The 22574-nt window shown below is 45.7% G+C and overlaps 1 protein-coding gene across 1 annotated transcript in view; it reads left to right on the forward strand.

Annotated features, from left to right (window-relative positions):
• Positions 1-20416, forward strand: part of KCNQ3 (potassium voltage-gated channel subfamily Q member 3) — a 291169-nt gene extending 270753 nt beyond the window's left edge. Inside the window, exons 10-15 of the mRNA XM_068983814.1 lie at positions 10182-10384; positions 11206-11308; positions 13846-13977; positions 15678-15776; positions 17542-17626; positions 19700-20416. Of these exons, the coding sequence (XP_068839915.1) occupies positions 10182-10384; positions 11206-11308; positions 13846-13977; positions 15678-15776; positions 17542-17626; positions 19700-20416 (1339 nt within the window). The remainder of the gene's footprint in view (positions 1-10181; positions 10385-11205; positions 11309-13845; positions 13978-15677; positions 15777-17541; positions 17627-19699) is intronic.
• Positions 20417-22574: the final 2158 nt, after the last annotated feature.

The raw sequence follows: 22574 nt of genomic DNA on the forward strand, positions 1-22574 counted from the left end.
GTTCCTCTGTCCTGGAATTCTCCAGGAATGGAGTGGGTAGCCATTCCCTTCTCCAGGGGATCTTCCTGACCCAGGAATCGAACCTGAGTCCCCTTCATTGTATGCAGATTCTTTACTATCTGAGTCACCAGGGAAGCCCTCAAAAAGTGAATCAAGACTGTAATTCACAATCCCCAGTAAACCACGCTCACCACAGGCTGCTGCAGAGACAGAGGGAACTCAGCTGTCTTCTTTCTGGTTCCTTTTCAAAAACAATGTCACAACATCAGAGAAGCTATGGCTCTTACTCGAAGTTGTAAAGAAAGACCACCTCTTGGAAACAGTTGTACTGTTTGTATACATGTCATCCCTTGGTATCTGCAAGGGATTTATTCCAGGACCCCTCTGTAAATACCAAAACCCATGGATGCCCAAGTCCCTTGTATCAGATGCCACAATATTTGCATATAACCTTTACATGCAACCCACTCCAGTATTCTTGCCTAGAGAATCCCATGGACAGAGGAGCTTGGCGGGCTACAGTCCATGGGGCTGCAAGGAGTCGGACACGACTGAGCGACTAACGCTTTACATGCATCCTCCTGTGTACTTAAATCATCTCTAGATTAGTTAGTGCAAGCACTCTATCAATAGTTGTAAAAACAATGTAAATGCTATGTAAAGAGTTGCCCAAGTGTGGCAAATTCAACTTTTGCACTTTGAAACTTTCTGGAATTTTTTCCCAAATGTTCTTGAGCCATACTTGGTTGCATCTGTGAATGCAGAACCTGCAGCTATGGAAGGCTGTATGGAATACAGCTATTCTGTATTTACAAAACAGAAATAATGATAAATGTAAATATACGTAGTATATTTTTAAAATATGTATTGAAACTGTTATTGTTGCAAACTACTGATAAGGCCTATCAGTCCATCTCCTGGACACCATCTCAACCTCTAGAGCTGACAGAATTTGGGCAGAAGTGGTAGTAGGACCCCAGACCCCCTTGTATGGGAGCCACTTGAGGACAGTGACCCTTGGGAGTCTGGGTCAAGTGCTCTTGAATGGGGCCCAGGATGCCTCATCACACACGTAATCCCGCCTGAAAGAAACGATTACAGACAGCGCCAGCTAACTCACAGACACAGACATGGCTTGGACTGTCTGCCTCCTTCATGCAGGTTTTCAAATGGAAGGAGTATTTCTTGCCTGGAACCAGTCTGGACTGTAGTGGGTATTTGGGTGTAAAGGAGGGGCGGGACAGCTGACAGAGTTAGGGCGGATTTGCTAGAGAACTTGCAGCCGTTTTGTGTCTCAGAGGCAGAGCAGGAAAATACCTCTGTGATCCTCTTCTAGATACTTTTTCAAGAGGACAGGCTCACCCCAAGTTCCAAACCTCATGAGCAACCAAGAGTTACACAAACTTAGGACTCTTCAACAGGGTTCCCTGCTCCCTCCCCTCTTGTGACCAACAGGGTTTCAGACCATGCAGGTGAATTATTCACTACAAGTGAATTATTCAGTCTACCATTACTGCCTTTCCTATGCAGACATGAATAGAATTCAGCCAGACTGGAACATACGTGCAGAATATTGCCGCACCCTAGACTAGGCATTTCGGTTTATTTGGGGCTCAGGTAGATGCTTTTTGCCACACTGCTGGGCATGCTTCTCCCATGATTGAAAATCTGAAATCATAATGCCATTTGTAAAAGGCCCGTCAAGTTCCAGGCTACTCCACTTTCATTGTCATCTAATTCCCAATTAAGACTTCTCATTTTTATGAAAAAAGAGCACAGGCGAGATAGCAACTTTCACTCACAGTTTTTCCCCCTCTCAGAGAGCAAATAAGGTACCAAAGCCGCAAAAATTTGGCACATGAATGGTAACAGTTATTTATAGAATTGACAGTTGCCTTCTCTGCCTTTCTCAGGATAAACCATAGTGCCAGAGGCGCCTTCTAAAGGGGGCCACTGCCCTTGTGTAGGGCCCCATTCTCCCATGTCTAAAGATGGAAGGAAGAAATAATGAAAAAATAAGAGACGAAATAAAGATTTTAAGCCCTTGTGGGTGGGATTGATGTGCTCTATGCAGGTTACAAGTCTGTGTTCATTGAGCTCACAACAAACAGAACAAAACAGATTGACCACTTCTTCAAAAGACTTTTCTCTTGCCTGCAATGACTCTGTACTCTTGGTTTACCCATCACTCATCTGTCCATCTCCATCCATTCATCATCTGTCCATCTGTCCATCCACCCATCTATCACTCATAATCCATCATGCATCTATCCATCATCTATCATCCATCAACCATCCATCATATATCCATCCACCCATCCATCATCCCTCCATCTGTTCAACCATCCATCTGCTTATTCAATGAATATTTATTAAAACCTCCTGTGTACCAGAAACCCTTTTAGGGAATATAGCTATAAACAAGAAAGACAAGGTTCCCAATTATTTACTCGACAGGGTGCCTCTCCACTTTCCTGAAAGTGACATGTCCCAAACTCAACTTCTGTTCTTTTGTTTTTTTTAATTTTTGTTAGTTTATCGAGGACACATATGCCCAACAAAGATGGCATGAGGAAGCTAGAGAATGTAGTCAAGTTGGTCCCAAGCAAAGCTGTTTACTAAGTACTGTTTGCCTTTGGTATTCTTTAACCTCACCTATTGGGTTGTCTATCTTCAGGGTCGCTGTGGTATCACAGCTTCCGTGACACCACATCCCCACGACCTTATCTTATTTTTGTACCCTTGATGGGAGGGGCAGGATTTGCATTTAAATGTACCACTCCTAGGATTCTGTTTCTCTTTTGTTCATATGAACACTTTTGTGAGTTTTAATGTGCAAAAATGGACCCAGAGCTAAGCTTGAAAGTAGAGACAAAAGAGATTTTAATTGAATTCAAAATGAGAAAAATCTAGATTGGAGCAGAAAAAGACTCAACCCTGGAAGGAGTATATAAGGAGGAGAAATGGGAAGAGAGAGGATTCAGAACCTGGCTGGATGGTATAACCACTGAGAATTTTTCCCAAGGGAGAGAGTCTAAATGACTTTTTAATTTTAATTTTTAAATTTTAATTTTCTTTAAAAAACATGTACATGGTTCATAAGTCAAAGTATTGTAGAAGTAGGGACTTCCCTGCCAGTCCAGTGATTAAGACTCCATGCTTCCAATGGCTTCCCATGTAGTTCAGTTGATAAAAAATCCTCCTGCAATGCGGGAAACCCCAGTTCAATTCCTGGGTGGGGAAGATCCGCTGGAGAAGGGATAGGATACCCACTCCAGTATTCTTGGGCTTCCCTTGTGGCTCAGCTGGTGAAAAATCCGCCTGCAATGTGGGAGACCTGGGTTTAATCCCTGGGTTGGGAAGATCCCCTGGAGAAGGGAAAAGCTACCCACTCCAATATTCTGGCCTGGAAAATTCCATGGACTGTGTTGTCCATGGGGTCGCAAAGAGTTGGACATGAGCGACCTTCACTTTCACTTCCAATGCTTGGGACCTGGGTTCCATCCTTAGTCGGGGAACTAATATCCCACATGCCATGAAGCACGACCAAAATAAAATGAAATAAACAGTTTAATAAATAATAATGATATAGAGGCAAACCGTGAAATGTCTTAGTACAACTTCTGTCCCTCTCCACCCCATTCCACCGTCCCACTCCCCATAAATAATTTCTTTTTCATTTTTAGGTATCTTTCCAGTGTTTCTTCAGCAAACACAAACCAAAATTTATATTTTTATATTCCAACTTCCAAAAGTACTTTAATAATGATACTCAATTTAGGTTATTTGAGCTGTGAGGCAAATCCTCACCATTTACTAAAATCCACTTCATGCCACAGTCTTGTATGGTGTGTGTGTGTGTGTGTGTGTGTGTGTGTGTGGTTGTGTGTGTACCAAGGAAAAGGACTGCCAAACTCAGCTTCTGATTTCTTCTCCAAACCTGTTTTGTCCCATTTGCTCAACTGAAAATAAATGGCGTCCCCATAGAAATAAACAGCCTTCCCACCCACCCATTCTGTATACAGCCAGAGACTTTCTGTTTCCCTCGTGGCCACATGGAACCCATCGAGGAAGACGAGCGTGGTTCTTCTCCAAAATAAATGTCCACGTTCTGGTCTCCTCTTGCTCCTCAGGGCAGTCACCCTGGTCCAGACCACCAGCACCTCTTGCCTGGAAAGCATCAGTGGCTTCTTCATTGCTCTTTCCATTTTTCCTTACTCCCCTCCAATCCATTCTCCATGGAGAGGCCACTGTGTTTCCCTTTGGGGGGAAAAAATGGTTTTTACTGTGGTAACGTACACATAAAATGTGCTGTCTTACCCATTTTTAAATGTACGTTTAAGAAGTGTCCAGTATATTCACGCTGTTGTGCAACCAGTCTTGGTACTTCTCAGTCTTATAAAACTGAGACTCTGTGCCCATTAAACACCAGCTCCTCATTTCCCCTCCCTCTAGCCCCTGACAATCACCACTCTTTTATACTTCCTGGGTTTGACTACTCTAGAATCCTCATGTGAGTGAAATCATATCGTGTTTGTCCTTCTGTGATGGGCTTACTTCACCTGTGGCATAGTGAAGATTCATCCATGCTGTAGCTGGCGTCAGAGTTTCCTTCATTTGAAGGCTCCAGTGAATGTCTATACTGCATTTTATTGACCCGTTTATCCATCCATGGACATTTGGGTGGTTCCCACCCTCTGGCCATTGTGAATAATGCTGCTGTGAACATGTATATGTATATTTTTAATGTAAAGTTGATACACTCTTTCCTTCTTAAAACTCAATTTGGTGTCTCCAGGTAGACTTAGAATGATGGAAATTCCTATTTTCTCTTTCTATTTTAGAATCTTATTTTCTTTTTTCTTTGGCTGTGCCCTGTGACTTGCAAGATCTTAGTTCTCTGACCAAGTATCAAACCCACGGCCCTTGCAGTAGAAGGGCAGAGTCCCAGCCACTGGCCTACCAGAACTGTCCCCTGCAGTGGCTGATCCTCATGGCAGGCATCCTGTTTCTATCCTAAGTTCCCTCAGGGCTCACCATCTGGGGTGGCTATAATGTAATGGTTTGATGGCTGCGGCATCCTCTGTTAACTGATAGAGCAGGTAGCATTTCTTTTTTTTCATTGATGCTGGTCAGATTTCTAGCAATATATGGATGTTTGCCTGTCACGTGACTTCTTGACCTTATTGTAAGCTAACTGGAGGCTGAAAACCATACCTGCTTTGGTCACTACTGTAACCTCAGCAAGTTACCAAGAGTCTAGCATTTTCAAGATGCAGAACACATTTTTGTTGGGTAAATAAGTGACATTAGCTCTGTTTTACAGGTGAAGATACAAACTGAGTCAGAGTTAATGCCTTACCCAAGTTGAACTATTAACCACAAAGCAGCTATTTGAACTCAGTTCTCTTCCTCCAGAGGCAGCACTCTTTCCACTCTACAGCAGTTCCTTTATCTGCTGAGGTTAGGTGCATCTTGTTAATCAGAAGCTCGAGTGTTATTATTTCTTCCTTCCTTCACTCAACATCACAACGATGCTGTAAGGGCTTACTATGTGCGAGCCACTGTGTTAGGTGCTGGATAACTAGACAAAGGCAGTTTCTGAACAAACAGCTTACCCTTTTCATGTCTTAATGGAAGCTCTATTGACTTTTGGATGAGATAAGCCTTTGTTGTGCGGGCTGCCCTGGGTGCATTATAGGAAGTTTAACAACATCCCTGGCCTTGACACACTAGAAGCCAGGAGCACCACCCCCCAAGTTATGTCAATCAAATATGATTCCAGACTTCACCAAGAGTCCCCTGGGGGCAAAATCACCGCTGGTTGAGAACCACTGCTATAGTGAGAGAGTCCCTTGTAAGGTGAAGACTTCATTATGATGGCCAAGTGCCGTGGTTGAGAAAAGCCTCAAAACAATGCACAGTGAATGGTTATCTCATTGGCCCAAAAGTGGAAGTGTCCCTGGGGACTGCTGCTTGGACCAAGTTTCAGACAAAATCAGTTATTTGGATAAAAGATAGGATGAACGTTTTCCTAGGCATAGGTCACAGCTTGTGCTGAGGCTGGGAAGCATGAAATAGGGGAATGCACAGAGTTTAACACAACTTAAATTCTGTGTAGTCAAAGCTGTGGTTTCTCATGTGCTGATGTGCGAGTTGGACCATAAAGAGTGCTGGGCACTGAAGAATTGATGCTTTTGAACTGTGCTGCTGGAGAAGACTCTTGAAAGTCCCCTGGACAGAAAGGAGATCAAACCAGTCAATCCTAAAGGAAATCAACCCTGAATACTCACTGGAAGAACTGATGCTGAAGCTGAAGCTCCAGTAGTTTGGCCAACTGATGCAAAGAGCCTGGATGCTGGGAAAGACCCTGATGCTGGGAAAGATTGAAGGCAGGAGCAGAAGAGGATGACAGAGAACGAGATGGTTGGATGGCATCATCAAACTCAATGGACATGAGTTTGAGCAAGCTCTGGGAGATGGTGAAGGACAGGAAAGCCTGGTGTGCTGCAGTCCATGGGGTTGAAAACAGTCAGACTCGACTTAGCAACTTAACAAGAGTTCCTGGAGCAAGAGCCCAGGGCAAGGACTGTATAATCTTGCCAGGAAAAGAAAAACCTTGATGTTATTTTTCCCATCTCTAGCCTGTATTTCCAGTTTTCCCAACTCATGTTTGGAAATTGTTTGTCCACCCTTAACAAATCAGAGACCTTAGCTTTCTAAGGAAATCTGATGTCAGCTTCATAGAGAGCTTTTCTTGCAAAATCTGCAAGCCTTCAAATACAAGGCCTGAAATATGCACTAGAAATCCATACAGAGAAGGGCCCAGATGGGTTTTGAGTTTCAGGGATAAACTTGGCCTTGCATTTGATTATCCTTTAGGGTCTTGGGTTTCAGGCAACACAATTAAGAAGTAAGCTGATCACCCACTTTGCTGGAGGAAGAATTCCATAAGCCTCTTAGGTGTTATGACTGTGAGTAACTCAGAGCCGAGATTTCTGACCTGTGCCCAACGCATCTGGATTCGTAATGCTGTCGGAATTCATCTCATAAACTGACCTCTGTGACCAATGGGGTATTAAGTGAACATGGTCAAAGTAACTCAGACTGTTAAGAGATAGAAGTGAAGCATTTAAATGCCAGATAAGTGAATACTCAGTCCTCACAGAGACAGGACCAAGCAATCTCTTTCATTATCTAATAATCAGCACCTACGCTGAGATTTCAAATCCGGACAGAGTGATGGCCATTACTTTTGTCTCGCTTAGTTTTTCTGGAATTAAGCTCCTCATATATTGATACTTATCTCCTGCTGTGGTCAAACTCAGTGACGGTGGTGAGTGTTTCAGACTACCATTAAGAAGTACCATAAAATTGTGTGTGTGTATATATATATACATATATATATATATATATATCCTGAGAACTCACCTCAGTTCATTTAAAAAAAGAAAAACACTATTTTTTTTGTGGCTTAGGAAATATTATCCATCCTTTTCACACATGTCATTAGCCCTCTGCTGTTTCTGTGGGAAGAGGATTATTTACCGAGATAATGATGACAGCCAGCATTTATTGAAAGCATCTCCCGACCATCCGTCCACCTCCCAGACAGCAGGCTAAGCACTTTACGTGCATTCCCTCATTTAACCCTTACACACCCGTGTGTAATGTGGGCTGATCCCTATTCTTGTGCACATGAGGAAGCTGGGACCCACACAGCATGAGTTCTGTGTCCTAGGTCACCTGTTTTTTCAAGACGTTTCCCCCCAGGTCAGTTTTGCCCCAAAGCCCTGAACATCAGGATGTACTGAGCAGGGGTGTGGGATGGCTTCAGAGATAAGCAGGCAGAATCCTTGCTTTTCCAGGACTGCACAAGCAGGCGGGCATGGGCGTGTAAAGCCTTGACACTGTTTTAAACCCAGAGACAAACACAGCCTGTCTCAGAAGCATATGGGGAGTAGTTTCCAAGAAGGGACACTTGGGCAGTTTTAAAGGGCTGATGGGAATGAGGTCAGCTGAGAAGGGAAGAAAGGGTATGGCTGAGTGCACCAAGGCATGCAGGAGGGGACTTGGGGATGGGCAAGGGGTCTGATGTGGACGGAATGATGCATCTGCTTGGTATAGCAAAGACAGGTAGGCAGAGGCCAGGAAGCAGGGGGCTGAGCAGTGACTGTCCTAACCCCCCTCTTCTTAGTTCATGGCTGGGAAGGCCTTCTGTGTGTCTTCAGTGATTTCCTGCCTTGTTCTGTATTTTTAGCCTCCAGATGCTGATTTTGTCTCCATTAGTCATTAACTTAGTGCTGGTCAGGAAAGCCACTCTGAAAAATCTGGACCAGTTCAGGAAAGATGGAACCATCTGAATTTATCCTGATGGGTGGGTTATTAATGTAACAGTGTTGTGGGACAGAGAACAGTCAGAAGGAGTCGGGAGTAACAATGACTCATCCATATATTCACTCATTCTTTCATGAATCAAATATTTCTTAGTGCCTTCTCTGTGCCAAGCTGAAGGCAAGAAGCATCATGGACAGTATCACGTGCAGTGGTCCCCGGATCTCTCCTAAGCAAGGTGTGGTTAGGCTTACTTAACCGATGAGGACCAGGTGTTCAGAGAGCATATGGCACCCGCTCAACAAGAGATGTTCCCACCTCTGCAGTCCCAAGGCCAGGACCACCTCACTACACCAAGCCGCAAAGACGGCAGCAGCTTCTGGTATGAGGCACGTGACTGTCATAACCAGACATCGACATTAGAAATACTCAATTATCTCAGGCTGATGAAAAGCTGATTTGACAACCCACATGCATATTGATTCATTCACGCACTTCTCCCACAAGTACACGCACACTTGCTGGGTGCCAAGTCCCACGTGGGTGATGAGGAGAAAGAAGCTGAGCTGAGTGTATCAATGTGTGACACACACTAGGGCTCTTTCTGGTCTGTGCCGCACAAAAGGACATCATTCCTGTGTCCACTTGGGTGAGAGGCAGAGGTTAAGAAACGGAAGGAGAAATTGCTGTTTATAGAGCACCTGTGTGCTGGGCTTTATGCCAAACCTTTGACAAACAGCATCCCATAGCAACCAAGTCAAGTGGGACATGCTTATCCCTATTTTAAAGATGAGGTAATTGAGGTTTGAGAAGGTCACAGATTTGCCCAAGGACACGGAGATGGTTTTTGCACCAGGGCAACTTCCTGTTGGATTTATTAGGTTTCTTCTTGTGCCTAGAAGACTTTCAGCCATATGCTGAAGTTCCCTGACCCTTTCTCAGAGTAACAACTTGGAGTTTACGACTAAAATGCAGACAGTTACAAAAGAAGCTGATTATGTTGAAATGTAATTATCAAAATGTTTAAACTTTTGAGATGCAGTCAATACGTGTGCTTCTTTGTGATGAATCTAATGATGTGATATAGTGGCATGTAGAATAATTCTGTAATTTTGATGCAGTGATGAGCATAGCAATACATGAAGGTAATAGGATGTAAGATGATCTGTGATTTCTGTTATAGTCAGAGGATACAGCTGGGGCATTGAGGGTATTACTGGGATTCATTCATACATTCATAATTGAAAGACATGCTAAACTTCAGTTTGAGATTCGTGAATGAAAATCTAATTAGTAAATTTAAAATGCAGTGCTTTTCCCATCCAAGCTCATGGATCCCACCCCCCAAAAAGCTCGGTCCATGGTTGGGGGGAGGTGTCTGTGGACACCAGGTTAAGGCACCTGCTTTGTGTCATTTATGTCAGTCAGTTCTGTTTAAGGAACACTTGATAAGGCTTAGCCTCTGTGGGTCTCCATCTGGGCGCCATGGAGGGGTGCTGAGGAAGTTGCTGATGCAGGGGAGGTGGGAGTGGACGAGGACCAAAGCTTTGCTGCCTGCTACCAGGAGCTGGCGTTTTATATCCTGGATCTCATTTAAGCTGCACTTAAGCATATGAGGAAACTGAAATTCAGAGAAACACACCGGAGATGTACTAGCTAGTCAGTTGCCGAGCTATCATCTGAAGCAAGCCGCATCCCTTTCCAAGCAGCTCAGTCAGATTGAGCATCGGAGGCGCAGGTCCTATTCCCGCGCGGAGGAGGATGTGTACGTCTTGATGGAGAGGGACGGGAGATTACGAAAGCCTGCACTCAAGGAGGAAAATTGTTCACTTTTGCTTATTTTGTAGCCAAAAGCTGGGTCTCTTGGATCGGGTTCGCCTTTCTAATCCTCGTGGTAGCAATACTAAAGGAAAGCTATTTACCCCTCTGAATGTAGATGCCATAGAAGAAAGTCCTTCTAAAGAACCAAAGCCTGTTGGCTCAAACAATAAAGAGCGTTTCCGCACCGCCTTCCGCATGAAAGCATACGCTTTCTGGCAGAGCTCTGAAGGTAACCCCTTCCCCTTCCTAACCCTGTCTCCTCCATATCTCCTCCCTCCCTATCCTGCGGAAGAATCCTGCAGTCTAATAGCCCACTCCTGCTGCCCTGAACCAGCTTCTGGCTTGTTTTATTCTCGGCCCCTGGGCTGTGATAGGTTCGTGCCCTCACCCTGAGCGCAGAGGGCCCACGTTAGCTGTCCCCCCGGGCCGGGGTCACCACGTGTGCCTGCCCAACCCCTACAGGGAGCCTTGAGACACACCACATGGTTCCTAAGGGTGGCCCCGTGATAAGCGCATTGCTAAGAAGGTCACCTTGAAGGATGGAGGGGGCCAGGGGCAGAGTGGTCTGGACACCTGGGGACCTCCACATCCCAAGGCGGTGGGGAGAAATATGGGGAAAGTGTCTTGTGGGGGCTGTTGGAGCGAGTGCCCCTTTCACTTACCAAAAGGGAGGATGATCAGGGCTCAGAAAGTGACCTCCCAGCCCAAGGTCACAAGGATAAAGTCTGACAGAGCCAGGGTCTGAACTCAGGTGTGTGACAAACACCTGGGTGCATGCCCTTGGCGGCCTCCAAAGGGGCCACTTGGGAACCCTGGAACACACACCACCCTCCCCGCCCTCTCCCCCAGGAACCGTCCAACACTGCAGGCGCTTACCAGACTTCTGGATTATGGGAGGGAGACGCTGAGAAAGTCTGAGTGATGTCACCCCTGGAGAGCACGTCGGGTGGTGGGGGCGGGGAGGATGGTTCTGAAATGGAAATGGAGACTTGGGAGGCTGAGTTTGAAGGGCCCTGTGGCCTGCCACTGATACGGGTGTCTCCCTCTCAGATGCCGGGACAGGGGACCCCACAGCGGAAGACAGGGGCTACGGGAATGACTTCCTCATCGAAGACATGATCCCCACCCTGAAGGCCGCCATCCGAGCCGTCAGGTAAGCACCTCCTCCCACTTTAGCCTTCCAGGCCCCAGCTCTGCTCCTCCAGGTCATGGCTTTGTAAAGTGGTCTTGGGCTTTGGGAAGGTGGGCAGGAAATTTCTCAACCCCTGGATCAAGTTCAGAGAGTACATCAATACTCTAAGCAGGAGGGTGCTGCCTAAAGAAAAGTGATGATCATTAGCAGGTCATTAGCAGGTTGGAGACACTGGTGATCCTCTTGCCTGCCTTTGCCACTACTTATTTTATGTTTAAACATTCTTATGGGAGTATGGTTACTTTGGGCTTTCCTGGTGGCTCAGAGGTGAAGAACCCATCTGCCAGTGCAGGAGCCACAGGAGACAGGAGCTCAATCCCTGCGTCAGGAAGATCCCCTGGAGGAGGGCATGGCAACCCACTCCAGTGTTCTTGCCTGGAGAATCCCATGGACAGAGGAGTCCGGCGGGCTGCAGTCCACGGGGTCGCAAAGAGTCGGACGTGACTGAAAACTTAGCACACACGTGGTTGCTTTACAGTGTTGTGTTACTTTATTTTAATGCTGTTGGTGACGGAGGGTGTGTTGACATGAGTTTTCTTCTTTTATAGGCTTCTGACTCAAAATAGCTTTTCTCCCATCTGTCTTCATTCATTTAGTTCTTTTTAATTAGCATTTTCAACATGATAATCAATTATAGGATTTTTTGGTCTGTTTCAGATGAGACTTATAATTCACCCTGACTATTTCTATTTTGCTTGAAATGCCATAAGAAAATTAAGAAAATATGTTACTACTTCAAGAAAACTTTGGAATATGAGTTTATAAGCACTCCACTGTGATGGTAGTGAATTCTAGAAACTAAGGCAGAGTCACTAAGAACTAGTCGTGGTATTTTCAGATTTTTAGTCTAATAGAGCAGGAAGCACAAAAGTTTATAATATGTGGCCCTCAGCAAAGCTGTTGACATGGTTCTTCATGACATCACTGTACAATGTGCCAGAAGTATGGCTGGATAAGAAACACAACCTCCTGCATTCTTAACTGGTTGAATGATCTTATTCAAAGAAAACCAATGAATGAATCTGTGTTGGGCTCGAAGGAGGTCTCTGCTGAGATGCTTCCTGGTCTGGCTTCTGCCGCATCCTTTGGAGTACTGTCATTGATGCCTTAGTTCAGAGGTTGGCAGACGGTTTTTTGTGAAGAGTCAGATAGGTAGTAAATATGTCAGCCTTTATGATCCCTAGGTCTCTGTCATGTTTAACTTTGATCTTGAAGTGCAAAGGAAGCCATAGACAGTATATAAACGAATCACTGAGGCTGTGTTCCAACACAACTCTTATTTTCGAACACAGGCAGTGGGCCAGACTTGGCTGCAAGCCATAGTTCCTGACACCCACCTTTGGTAGAACTGTGTAATGGGCAGGCTTAGAAAGTGACATAGAATTGGAAAGGATAGTAACTTGAATGGTACAATTGATAGACCAAAATAGTGTTTAGAGGCTGAAGTCATGGGCTGTGACAAACAAAACGAGTCTTGAATGCACCATTAAAAAAAGCTTATACAAGTATGAGATGGGAGGACCTGGGTAACTGTGTTTCTTATCACTGGGTTGTGATTCGGTGTTTTAAATTGACACTATGTTCAGTAAGAGTTGACCTCGTGAGGGAGATTTCAAGAAGATTAATCACCTAAGGCGACTCTATTGATTCCCAGGAAGATGGAGGTGAGGATTCCAAGTTCTGGGTGCCCCACTTTATTAACAGCCTGAAAAAACTTGAAGAACCAAAGCTAGCTTTTTCATAAGCCAAAGGATTAAGGAGGCTATTGAGGAAGAGATATGTCAGCTGTCCTCAAATAGGAAGCAGTGTGATGCAGCTGTTAGGACCGCGAGCCTTGTCCCCATACAACCCTGGGTTTCAGGGAAACTCTGACATTATCAACAAGATGGCCCTGGGAAGAGGCTGAAGCTCCCTCGGCCACAGTTCCATCATCTGTGAATCGATTTATTAGCAAATTGTTAAAAATTAGCTCATCCCAGTGTCTGGCATGTAGTGAAAAGTGAAAGTGTTAGTTGCTCAGTCATGTCAGACTCTTTGAGACTCTGTGGACTGTAGCCCAGCAGGCTCCTCTGTCCGTGGGATTCTCCAGGCAAAAATACTGGAGTGGGTTGCCATTCCTTTCTCCAGGGGATCTTCCAGACCCAAGAATAAAATCCAGGTCTCACGTATTACAGGCAGATTCTTTATCATCTGAGCCACCAGGGAAGCCCAATGTGTAATAAATGTTAGCTTTTATTGTCATAATGAAAGAAATGTGAATTTCTTATTATTCATATGAGTGAAAAGGGATAGTCATGAAGAAGAGACACCAGCCAGCCCAACTCAGTGTGGTTCTAAGAGGTGGAACGAGGACCAGGACCTGGGACTTCTCATCAAGTCATGTCTTTTTGGTTCTTTTATTCCCACCCCCACCCCCACCTCAGAATTTGTCCATCTTGTATCATAAGTTCCTTCACTCTCCACTCCTGATACACAAATGTCTCTACTTTGCCTGGCAGAATTCTACAATTCCGTCTCTATAAAAAAAAATTCAAGGAGACTTTGAGGCCTTATGACGTGAAGGATGTGATTGAACAGTATTCCGCAGGACATCTCGACATGCTTTCCCGAATCAAGTACCTTCAGACAAGGTAAGACAGCACACCTGGAAGGATGGTGCCCTCCTGGCTGCTGAGAAATTGGCCAGGGAGACCACAGAGCTGAGGGCGAGAGGCATCCACTCATCCTCAATGCAGGGGAGAAATGTTAAGAACAAAAATACTCCTCAAATAGAGACATCAAGGCCAACCAACACGAGATCAAATGAGCTGGGGAGAATTTCTATGAAATTGACATGGCCAAGATTAACAGTCTGATCAGGCCTCAGGGAGGGAAAAAGCATGTGTCTTACTGGTCCCTAACTCTGATCCTTTGTATATGCCAATAAAATTCGGATTATCTAAAATGAGTCCAGTTGGCTAGTTCCAAATATAAATTTTTACTCAATTAAAAGTTCATCAAGTGTTAGTTGTAACAGTGAACATATGGAAACAGCATTGATTCCTAGCTAATAATTATCACCGTTTTTGTTGATCACCTGGGCACTTCACATGTATGTCTCCAATCCCTTATAACCCCCTAAGGTTTTACATTAGAGCTGCCATATACCAATGAGAAGACCAAGGTTTACAGGACAATGATCTTGCCCCAAACTACCCAACTAGTAGGTGGCAGAGCTGGAAGTAAAACCAGATCCAGGACGGGGTACAAAACTCCCGTCCTCTGTAACACACCTCCATTATATAAATAGTGATTAAGAAAAGAATGGTACCTTGTCTCATTAAAAACTTACACCACCATCAAATGATATTTTTACAGTCTATATAGTAAGATAAAAAGTTATGTGATATACAGTGGATATATATGCATAATATGATTACTAACTGCATACTCAGAAATATATAGAAACTTATACATATTTATATACTTATAGGTACGTATATCCTGGAGGAGGGCATGGCAACCCACTCCAGTGTTCTTGCCTGGAGAATCTCATGGATAAAGGAGCCAGGCCTGCTACAGTCCATAGGGTTGCAAAGAGTCGGACACAACTCAAGTGACTTAGCACGCACTCATGCACAGGGTCAGGGGAGGAGCAGTTGGGTTTGCAGAAGGACATAGAGAGGCATGGCTCCTGAGTACTGCGGTCCTGGGCCTGTGATAAGCCTCCCAGGCTGTTTCCATTGAGCACTGAGCACCGCAGCTCAGTGCCAGGTGGGGGATGGCATTTGCCTTCTGTTGTGCTCAGGGTGACATTGATGGAGGGGGGGGGAGGCTATAGAAGCTACTATTGAATTCATCCCTCCAGTAGCTGAAGGAGCCTGCCAAGCTGCAGGGAAAAGAGGGCACGGCTGAACACAGAGCCTAGGGCTTAGCAGGAAGACCTCCCTAACTAGAGGTTTTGGGTGGAATGAAAGCTGGAAGACCAGACCTGCTGCAGCACACCTGACATTTCCTGTAAGAAGGAACAGGATGCAGCTGTCACCCTGTCTCAGTGGTTCGGTTGCCTCTCTCCTCTGCGATGGAGAGATGCTCTCGGTACACTGGGCCAAAAGAAAAAAAAAAAAAATGATGATGCATTAAGATTAGAAAGTCTTTCTCCTTTCCTCTTTCTCTCTTTCTCTTTCTCCTCCTTACCCCCTCCTTTCCCCCTTTCTCGCTCTTTATGCTCTTTTCTTTTATATTCCAAACTCACAGCTGATGACAGAAGAAAGAGAATACATTGCTTTCCTCTCTTTTCATACAAAGCTCTCTGTCATTTAATCCCCCCTCTTTGTGTGCTCTCTTTCAGAATAGATATGATTTTCACCCCTGGACCTCCATCTACTCCAAAACATAAAAAGTCTCAGAGAGGAGCCGCCTTCACCTATCCATCCCAGCAGTCTCCCAGGTGGGGCCCGGGGGCATTGACTGATGGGCTGTGTGGGTCCAAAGCCCGCACCACATCCCGACGCCCAAGTCCCTGTGCCCAAGTCTCAGCTGGGTTCCTTTACCATGGGGGTGAGGTTGCCATTCCCCCAAATAAGGTGAAGAGAAAGAGCCTGCAGCCGATTCCAGCCTGTGGCTGTTTGAGAGATTTCTGTACGAAAGCCTTGCAGCCACACTCCTTTGTATGGCTACTGAAAATGCAACTGACAGTTTCCTAGTTAGAAAATAAAAGGAGACTTGTGGGAGGTTTTTTTTTGGAACCCAAAGAATACTTCCTGTTAGCAGAGCCCAAGGCATTCCTCCTGGCCAGCTCTTTTGGCTTTTTTTTTTTAACTTTCATCAGCCCCAGAGACTGAGAAGGAAGTCAGCTGTCCAGCCCCAGAACAGCTCTGCCCTACCTGAAAAACTGTCTGAAAATTGTCCTTTTATAGGTGATGAGCAAGGATCCTTTAGAAAGCCCACTGCCTGCATTTACACTTCTTTATTCCCCAGTATCTTCAAGGCAAGTATCAATAACATAAATGAGTGAAGGGAGGTAGGCGTAAGAAATATCATGCAGTGTATAATAATAAGGCTCTTTATCATTAAGGAAGGGAAAGAGTGTAAGGAGGGCGATACAGAGCATCTAATCTTGGCTTCAGTTCTGGGGCTAGACTGGCAAGGGGTGAACCACAGGGCCCTGAAGAACCTCAGTTCTGCTCTTGCTAATTTTAGGAAAGGAGATCCTCTGTTTCCAGATACTCTAGTTTCTCAAGAAAAGCTGAATATTCAGATCTGATGGGCAATTCTCCACTTTTGAATGGCTCCAATGTTTGAAACCCTGTGCAAGCCAAGGAAAGCACTGGCAGGCTGGATTCAGCACAGAGGCCGCTGGTTTTTGACATCTGATTTAATTCAAGACTGTTCTAGGACTTCCCTGGTGGTCCAGTGGTTAACACTCCACACTTCCAATGCAGAAGGTGCAGGTTCGATCCCTGGTCAGGGAACTAAGATCCCGCATGCCGTGCAAAACAGCCAAAGATTGAAAAAAAAAAAAGAAACAGTTTTACCCAAACCTGGCAAGAGACCTAGAAGGAGTAAGTAGCCTAGAGAAAAAACAACTGCCTAGAAAGTACCAAGCATGAATGGTTCCAAGCAGTAGCTAGACTCCCTGAAAGTTCTCGTCTACATAGGACAATATTGAAACTAACTGGAATTTAGGCAGATGTGAACTGTGGTTGGCTAAGGCGCAAACGCAGCACATGTCTCAATCCTGTTCCCTACGAATATCATCTTTGGCATCGTTTTCCAGGTTTTGCATCTGTTTTCCAGTCTTAGCTAAATGGAACGGATGAAATGTTGGTTCCCGAGATGAGACAACCACGCTCTATTGTCAACCGTCTGAGACGGAAAGGCCCAGGAACATAATTTAGAGCAATCAAGCACTCTGGGCACAGTTAAGTGGTGTGTTAAGTTAAGCTTGACACAAAGCTTCCTGAGAACAGCCTAATAGTCAGCTTCACATTTTCCTACAGTCAACACGGTAAGCATGAGACATCCCTGGTGAAGGTCAGAAACGCTGGCCTTTCCCAATGCCCGTGGGCTGCAGAGTTCCATGGGCTCTTCCAGACCCTGTAAGCCTGAGCACAAGCAGGATAGTTCCAGGGACCACGGCCCACCTAGCTGAAGTGACCTTGCAGAGCAAAAATAGGTGTCATGATCTTACAGCATTATGGGCTCTTTCCTAGGAATGAACCCTATGTAGCCAGACCATCCACATCAGAAACTGAAGACCAAAGCATGATGGGGAAGTTTGTGAAAGTCGAAAGGCAGGTAGGTCCTTCCTTTCTCCCACCAAAAACAAGTATGTGGAATTTATTTTCAAATGTCATTTTTTTCATAGGGAGATAACAGACTTGAGTATCTACCATTCATCAAGGGATCTGGAAATGAAATCATTGATTTAGCACTTTACTGGCTGGGTGATCACTTGCAAGTGAATGAATCGTTCTGAGCCTCAGTTTCTTCATCTGTATAATGGGGATGTTAACATCTCGTGAGGTTGCTTTGAAGATTAAATCAACTGATACCTGTAAATTACCTAGAATAGTAGCTGGCACACAGTAAATGCTCAACAAATGGTAGCTACTATGATCATGAACTTCATGGTGTTTAAGGAACGTTAGTGCCCTTCCCCACATTTTCTGTATTTTTCTGTATCCGTAATCCTCCTTCTGTGAAAATCTGGGTCAGTGTGTGACCTATGTGAAGGGGCCCGGAGGAGGGCAGGCTATGGGTGGGGTTCATTCAGGGCAGAAAGAAACCCATTCAGTCACATCACCCAGGAAGTCCACCTCTCATTTCTTCAGTAAAGTGGCTTGTATTTTAGCACTGTTTGGCTAACTTTACCTGGGAAGCCCACCTTCCTGGTAAAAAAAAATCTGCCTGCAATGCTGGAGGCCTAGGTTTGATCCCTGGGTCAGGAATGTCCCCTGGAGAAGAAAATGGTAACCCAATCCAATATTCTTGCCTGGGAAATCCCATGGCAAGGTAGACTACAGTCCATGGGGTCACAAAGAGTTGGACATGACTTAGCAACTAAACACAGAATACACCCAACTGTACTAGATAAACAGCACTGTCAATTTCCTTTAGGATTCCTATCAATCCTTTTATTTTATTCATAACCCAAAACTGGATCTGTGCAGAAGAGATAAGAGAAAATTTGAATAAGTATCCTTTTTTAGTATGTCAAGAATATCCTTTTCTGTTGTTAAATTTTAATTTGTCATCTCAGCTCTTCCATTTACCTACTCTGTGATGTTTGATGAGTTACTTCATCTCTCTGTGCCTCTATTTCCTCAACTGGAAAATAGAATAATAGTAACCTCATAGGGCTGTTATGAAAATTAAGTAAGTTAAATAAGAAAATTAATATGAAAAATTAAATAACTTTAAAGTGCGTAGTAACTGCTAGAGAAGGATTCGTTATTATTAAGACTTGAGTACCAACTCAGCCAAGACCTTGCTCTATGCTTTGTCTCGTTAACTACAAGAGGAAATGGTAGACCTGCCTTCAGTCCTTCCTGGTGAGTTGTGAACTGTCAGAGAAGAACATCCCACGCACACGTGCATGTACACTTGTGTCTGTGCACGCACGATGATTTCAATATGTTCTCAGTTGTGTAGGTAGAAGCAAGTAGATGCAGCCGATCTCAGCATACCTTCTACTGGCCTCCAAGGCCCCTAGGGAGCATCTCTAGGTCTGAGAAGCAGAATTCTTGCTAACCACTGCCCTTGTACCCATGGGGCTTATATCCCCAGGTAGGGGGAATGTGCGCAGACAATATAGATGCTTCTTTAAGGGAATGTTTACAAATCAAGAACTCCTCCTCCTGGATCCAAACAGGAGCAGCAAGGCCATCTTCTCCTTGGGTAAAACTTATCCTCACACCATGTCTCTGCTTCCAGGTTTCTGGAATGCCCTTACCCTGCTTTTTTTAGATTAGCAGAAATCTGTGCAGGCTTCCCAGGTGGCACACTGGTAAAGAATCTGCCTGCCGATGCAAGAGACACAGGAGACATGGGTTCAGTCCCTGGGCCAGGAAGGTCCCCTGGAGAAGGAAATGGCAACCCACTCCAGTATTCTTGCCTGGAGAATCCCTTGGACAGAAGAGCCTGGCACAGAGTTGGACATGACTGAACGACTGAGCACGCATGCACGCATCCCTGCACAAAGCTCAAAATCGAGAGATACAAAACAGCCAGCTGTTATGATGATTATGACTTACCGCAAGAACCCTTTTCCTTTCTGGAAAGTAAATGCTATGGTTTTTCCTCACCACCAATAACAAGTACCCGCTGGCCCGGAGAAAGCAGTGATTCCCAATTCCTTGTGTTTTCCAGGTTCATGACATGGGGAAGAAACTGGATTTCCTGGTGGACATGCATCTGCAGCACATGGAACGGCTCCAGGTGCACGTCGCCGGCTTCTCCCCGAGCAAGGGGGCCTCCTCGCCCGCCGAGGCCGAGCAGAAAGAGGACCACAGGGATGCGGACTTGAAAACCATCATCTGTAACTATTCCGAAACGGGCGCCCCCGATGCCCCCTACAGCTTCCACCAGGTGCCCGTCGACAAAGTCGACCCCTATGGGTTTTTTGCCCACGACCCTGTGAACCTGCCCCTAGGGGGACCCAGTTCTGGAAAGGGTCATGCAACCACCTATATGGAAAGGCCCACCGTCCTGCCTATCTTGACGCTTCTTGACTCCCGAGGGAGCTACCGCTCCCAGGCGGAACTGCACGGCCCCTGCTCGGACCGAGTCTCCCCCCGGCAAAGGCGCAGCATCACCCGGGACAGCGACACGCCCCTGTCCCTGATGTCAGTCAACCACGAGGAGCTGGAACGCTCGCCCAGTGGCTTCAGCATCTCCCAGGACAGAGACGATTATGTGTTTGGCCCGAGCGGGGGATCGAGCTGGATGAGGGAGAAACGGTACCTGGCCGAGGGTGAGACGGACACGGACACCGACCCCTTCACACCCAGTGGCTCCATGCCTCTGTCGTCCACGGGGGACGGCATTTCTGATTCGATATGGACCCCTTCCGGCAAGCCCACTTAAAAAAGGGGTCGTGGGCTGACTCCTTCTTGTAATGTAGACAAACTTTGTATAGCTCACTTGCTCTCACACCCGCCACATCCCCGTGAGATCACCGGGGGCTGCATCAAACGCATGCATGTGCGTGGTGGCCCCCCCTGGGCGGGGGCTTGTCGTGGCCTTTTACCTCCCCCGGTCACCACAATGAAGCCGCTTCCTTTCAAGCATGGTTTGCATGACTTTACACTATATAAAATGGTACCGCTAACCTCTTTAGGACACACATTTATCCGCTGTTCTTACTCTGAATCATGACTGGACCAGTACAGGGAGAAATTATGGATGAGCCGTGCTGTGTGTCTGTGTGGTTGGCTGCTTTGGGTTTTGGTTTGGTAAGCAGAGAAAGTCATTTCCGTTGCTTCTCACATCACCGCCCCTTTGTGTAAAACACTCCAATGATTAGTTGTTTTCTTCAGCAAGCAAATAGTTCCCTCAACAAAAAAGCATCATGTACCAAGGAGATTGCCTCTTGAGCTAAAATGTGAGGGCAGGAATGAGCTAGCATCATATCTGCCAAACTAAGAACTACAAAATTATTTTATTAAGGAAAAGCTGGGAAAACCTCCTGAAATCTCTCAGAGGGACCTCACTTGGTCTGTCTTTGTCAACTCTCATGCCCCAGTTTCTTCATCTATCAAAGATGGTGGCAAGTGTAACATTTCAGATGAGTTGTGAATAGGCAGGGAAAAAGCACACACACACACGCACATTAAATAGTTCCCAACTTATGTAGCCAAAGATAACAAAATGTATCAGCAGTGGGGTGCCCCTCGGGGCAGGAGTTAAGTTCAGGGCCTTCAAGACCAGGTTCCAATACACATTCCTCCCTATGACACTCATACAAGATGTCCAAGTCAAATAGGAACTGGAGTCAAGAGGGCACACGGAAATTATCTGGTCCAGGACTTTCCTTGTAAAAATGAGAAACTGCAGGCCAGGTAAACAGCGATGACTGGGATGCCCCCATCATCCCCCAGGAGAGCTGGGACTCAAATCTCAGTCAGCTGACTCTCTCCAGGCCCTGGTCCCCTCCTGCTGACACTGCTCTGCAGTTCACACAGTGGGACCAAGATGCCTGTACTCTGTGTTGTGTAGAAAGCACTCAGGAGACTCTTTATCCAAGTGGGAGGGGGATGTCTGCTTTTATTGCAAAACGTGTTTGTCTGATGCTTTGCATTCTGGATCCAGAAAACAAATCAGTACCAGGAAGCTACAACATTTCTGACATGCAAAGAGGCAGAATTTCCAGAACCATCCAGTTTCACCCCTCTAGATATTTGAAACCACATGTAGCCATAAGACTAGCTAAAGAGTAAGCAGCCAAGCTGGAGGGCACTGACCTCCTGTATAAGTATCAGCATGAGGCAGAAGCCGTCCTGTTAGGAGATGTCGCTGCTCTCTGAAACCCGTTGATGGGAAAGATTTCCGTTAGGCTTGGGCTAATTAGCTAAATGACTCCACCGCAGTGTTATTGTCTCACTCTCTTCACACGTCTAAGGGCCATTTTAGATGGTTGGCATGGTGACCATCAAACTGATTGACTTGGAATGTCTGCATCCCACCAGTATTCTCCCTCGCATTGTTGTCGAGAGCCAGAGTGGCTGTGGCAGACACGAGGTTGACGGCTTCAGCATTACCTAATGCAAGGATTTTGCACTATACTGGAGAGAGGAGCTTCTTCCTCAGAGGTGGGTTTCTTTCAACCACATGTCAACAGGTGTCTTGTAAAAAGCTCAGAGTACAGTGATAATGAAGGGTCAGCCCCTGACTTTAGGAACTTACAACCAAAGCCTGAAGTCCTTGGCACTGTGAATGGCAGAAAGGAAGCTGTACATGGAGAGTCCCATGAATAGAGGGGTGTTGACCTTGAAGTCCCAGGTAGGAAATACAGAAGAATGAGCACATACATCAGACATGAAGCCCCCTCCCCTAAGGTTTGCTGTTGGACTTTCTGGCCATTTGAAGGGCAAACGGCGTGGGTCATTCAATCCTTCTCCTGGCCCCTATAATATGGCTGCAAGTGCCACTGGGGTGCATGACCCAATAAGCTTTATGTTCCTTCCTTAGGGCTTGGTTCTTGATTCTGATATTCCTGGAATCTTTCATCAAAAATGACTGAGCC

Source organism: Capricornis sumatraensis, chromosome 11, assembly GCF_032405125.1.
Source record: "Capricornis sumatraensis isolate serow.1 chromosome 11, serow.2, whole genome shotgun sequence".
In the NCBI taxonomy this organism is placed as follows: domain Eukaryota; kingdom Metazoa; phylum Chordata; class Mammalia; order Artiodactyla; family Bovidae; genus Capricornis; species Capricornis sumatraensis.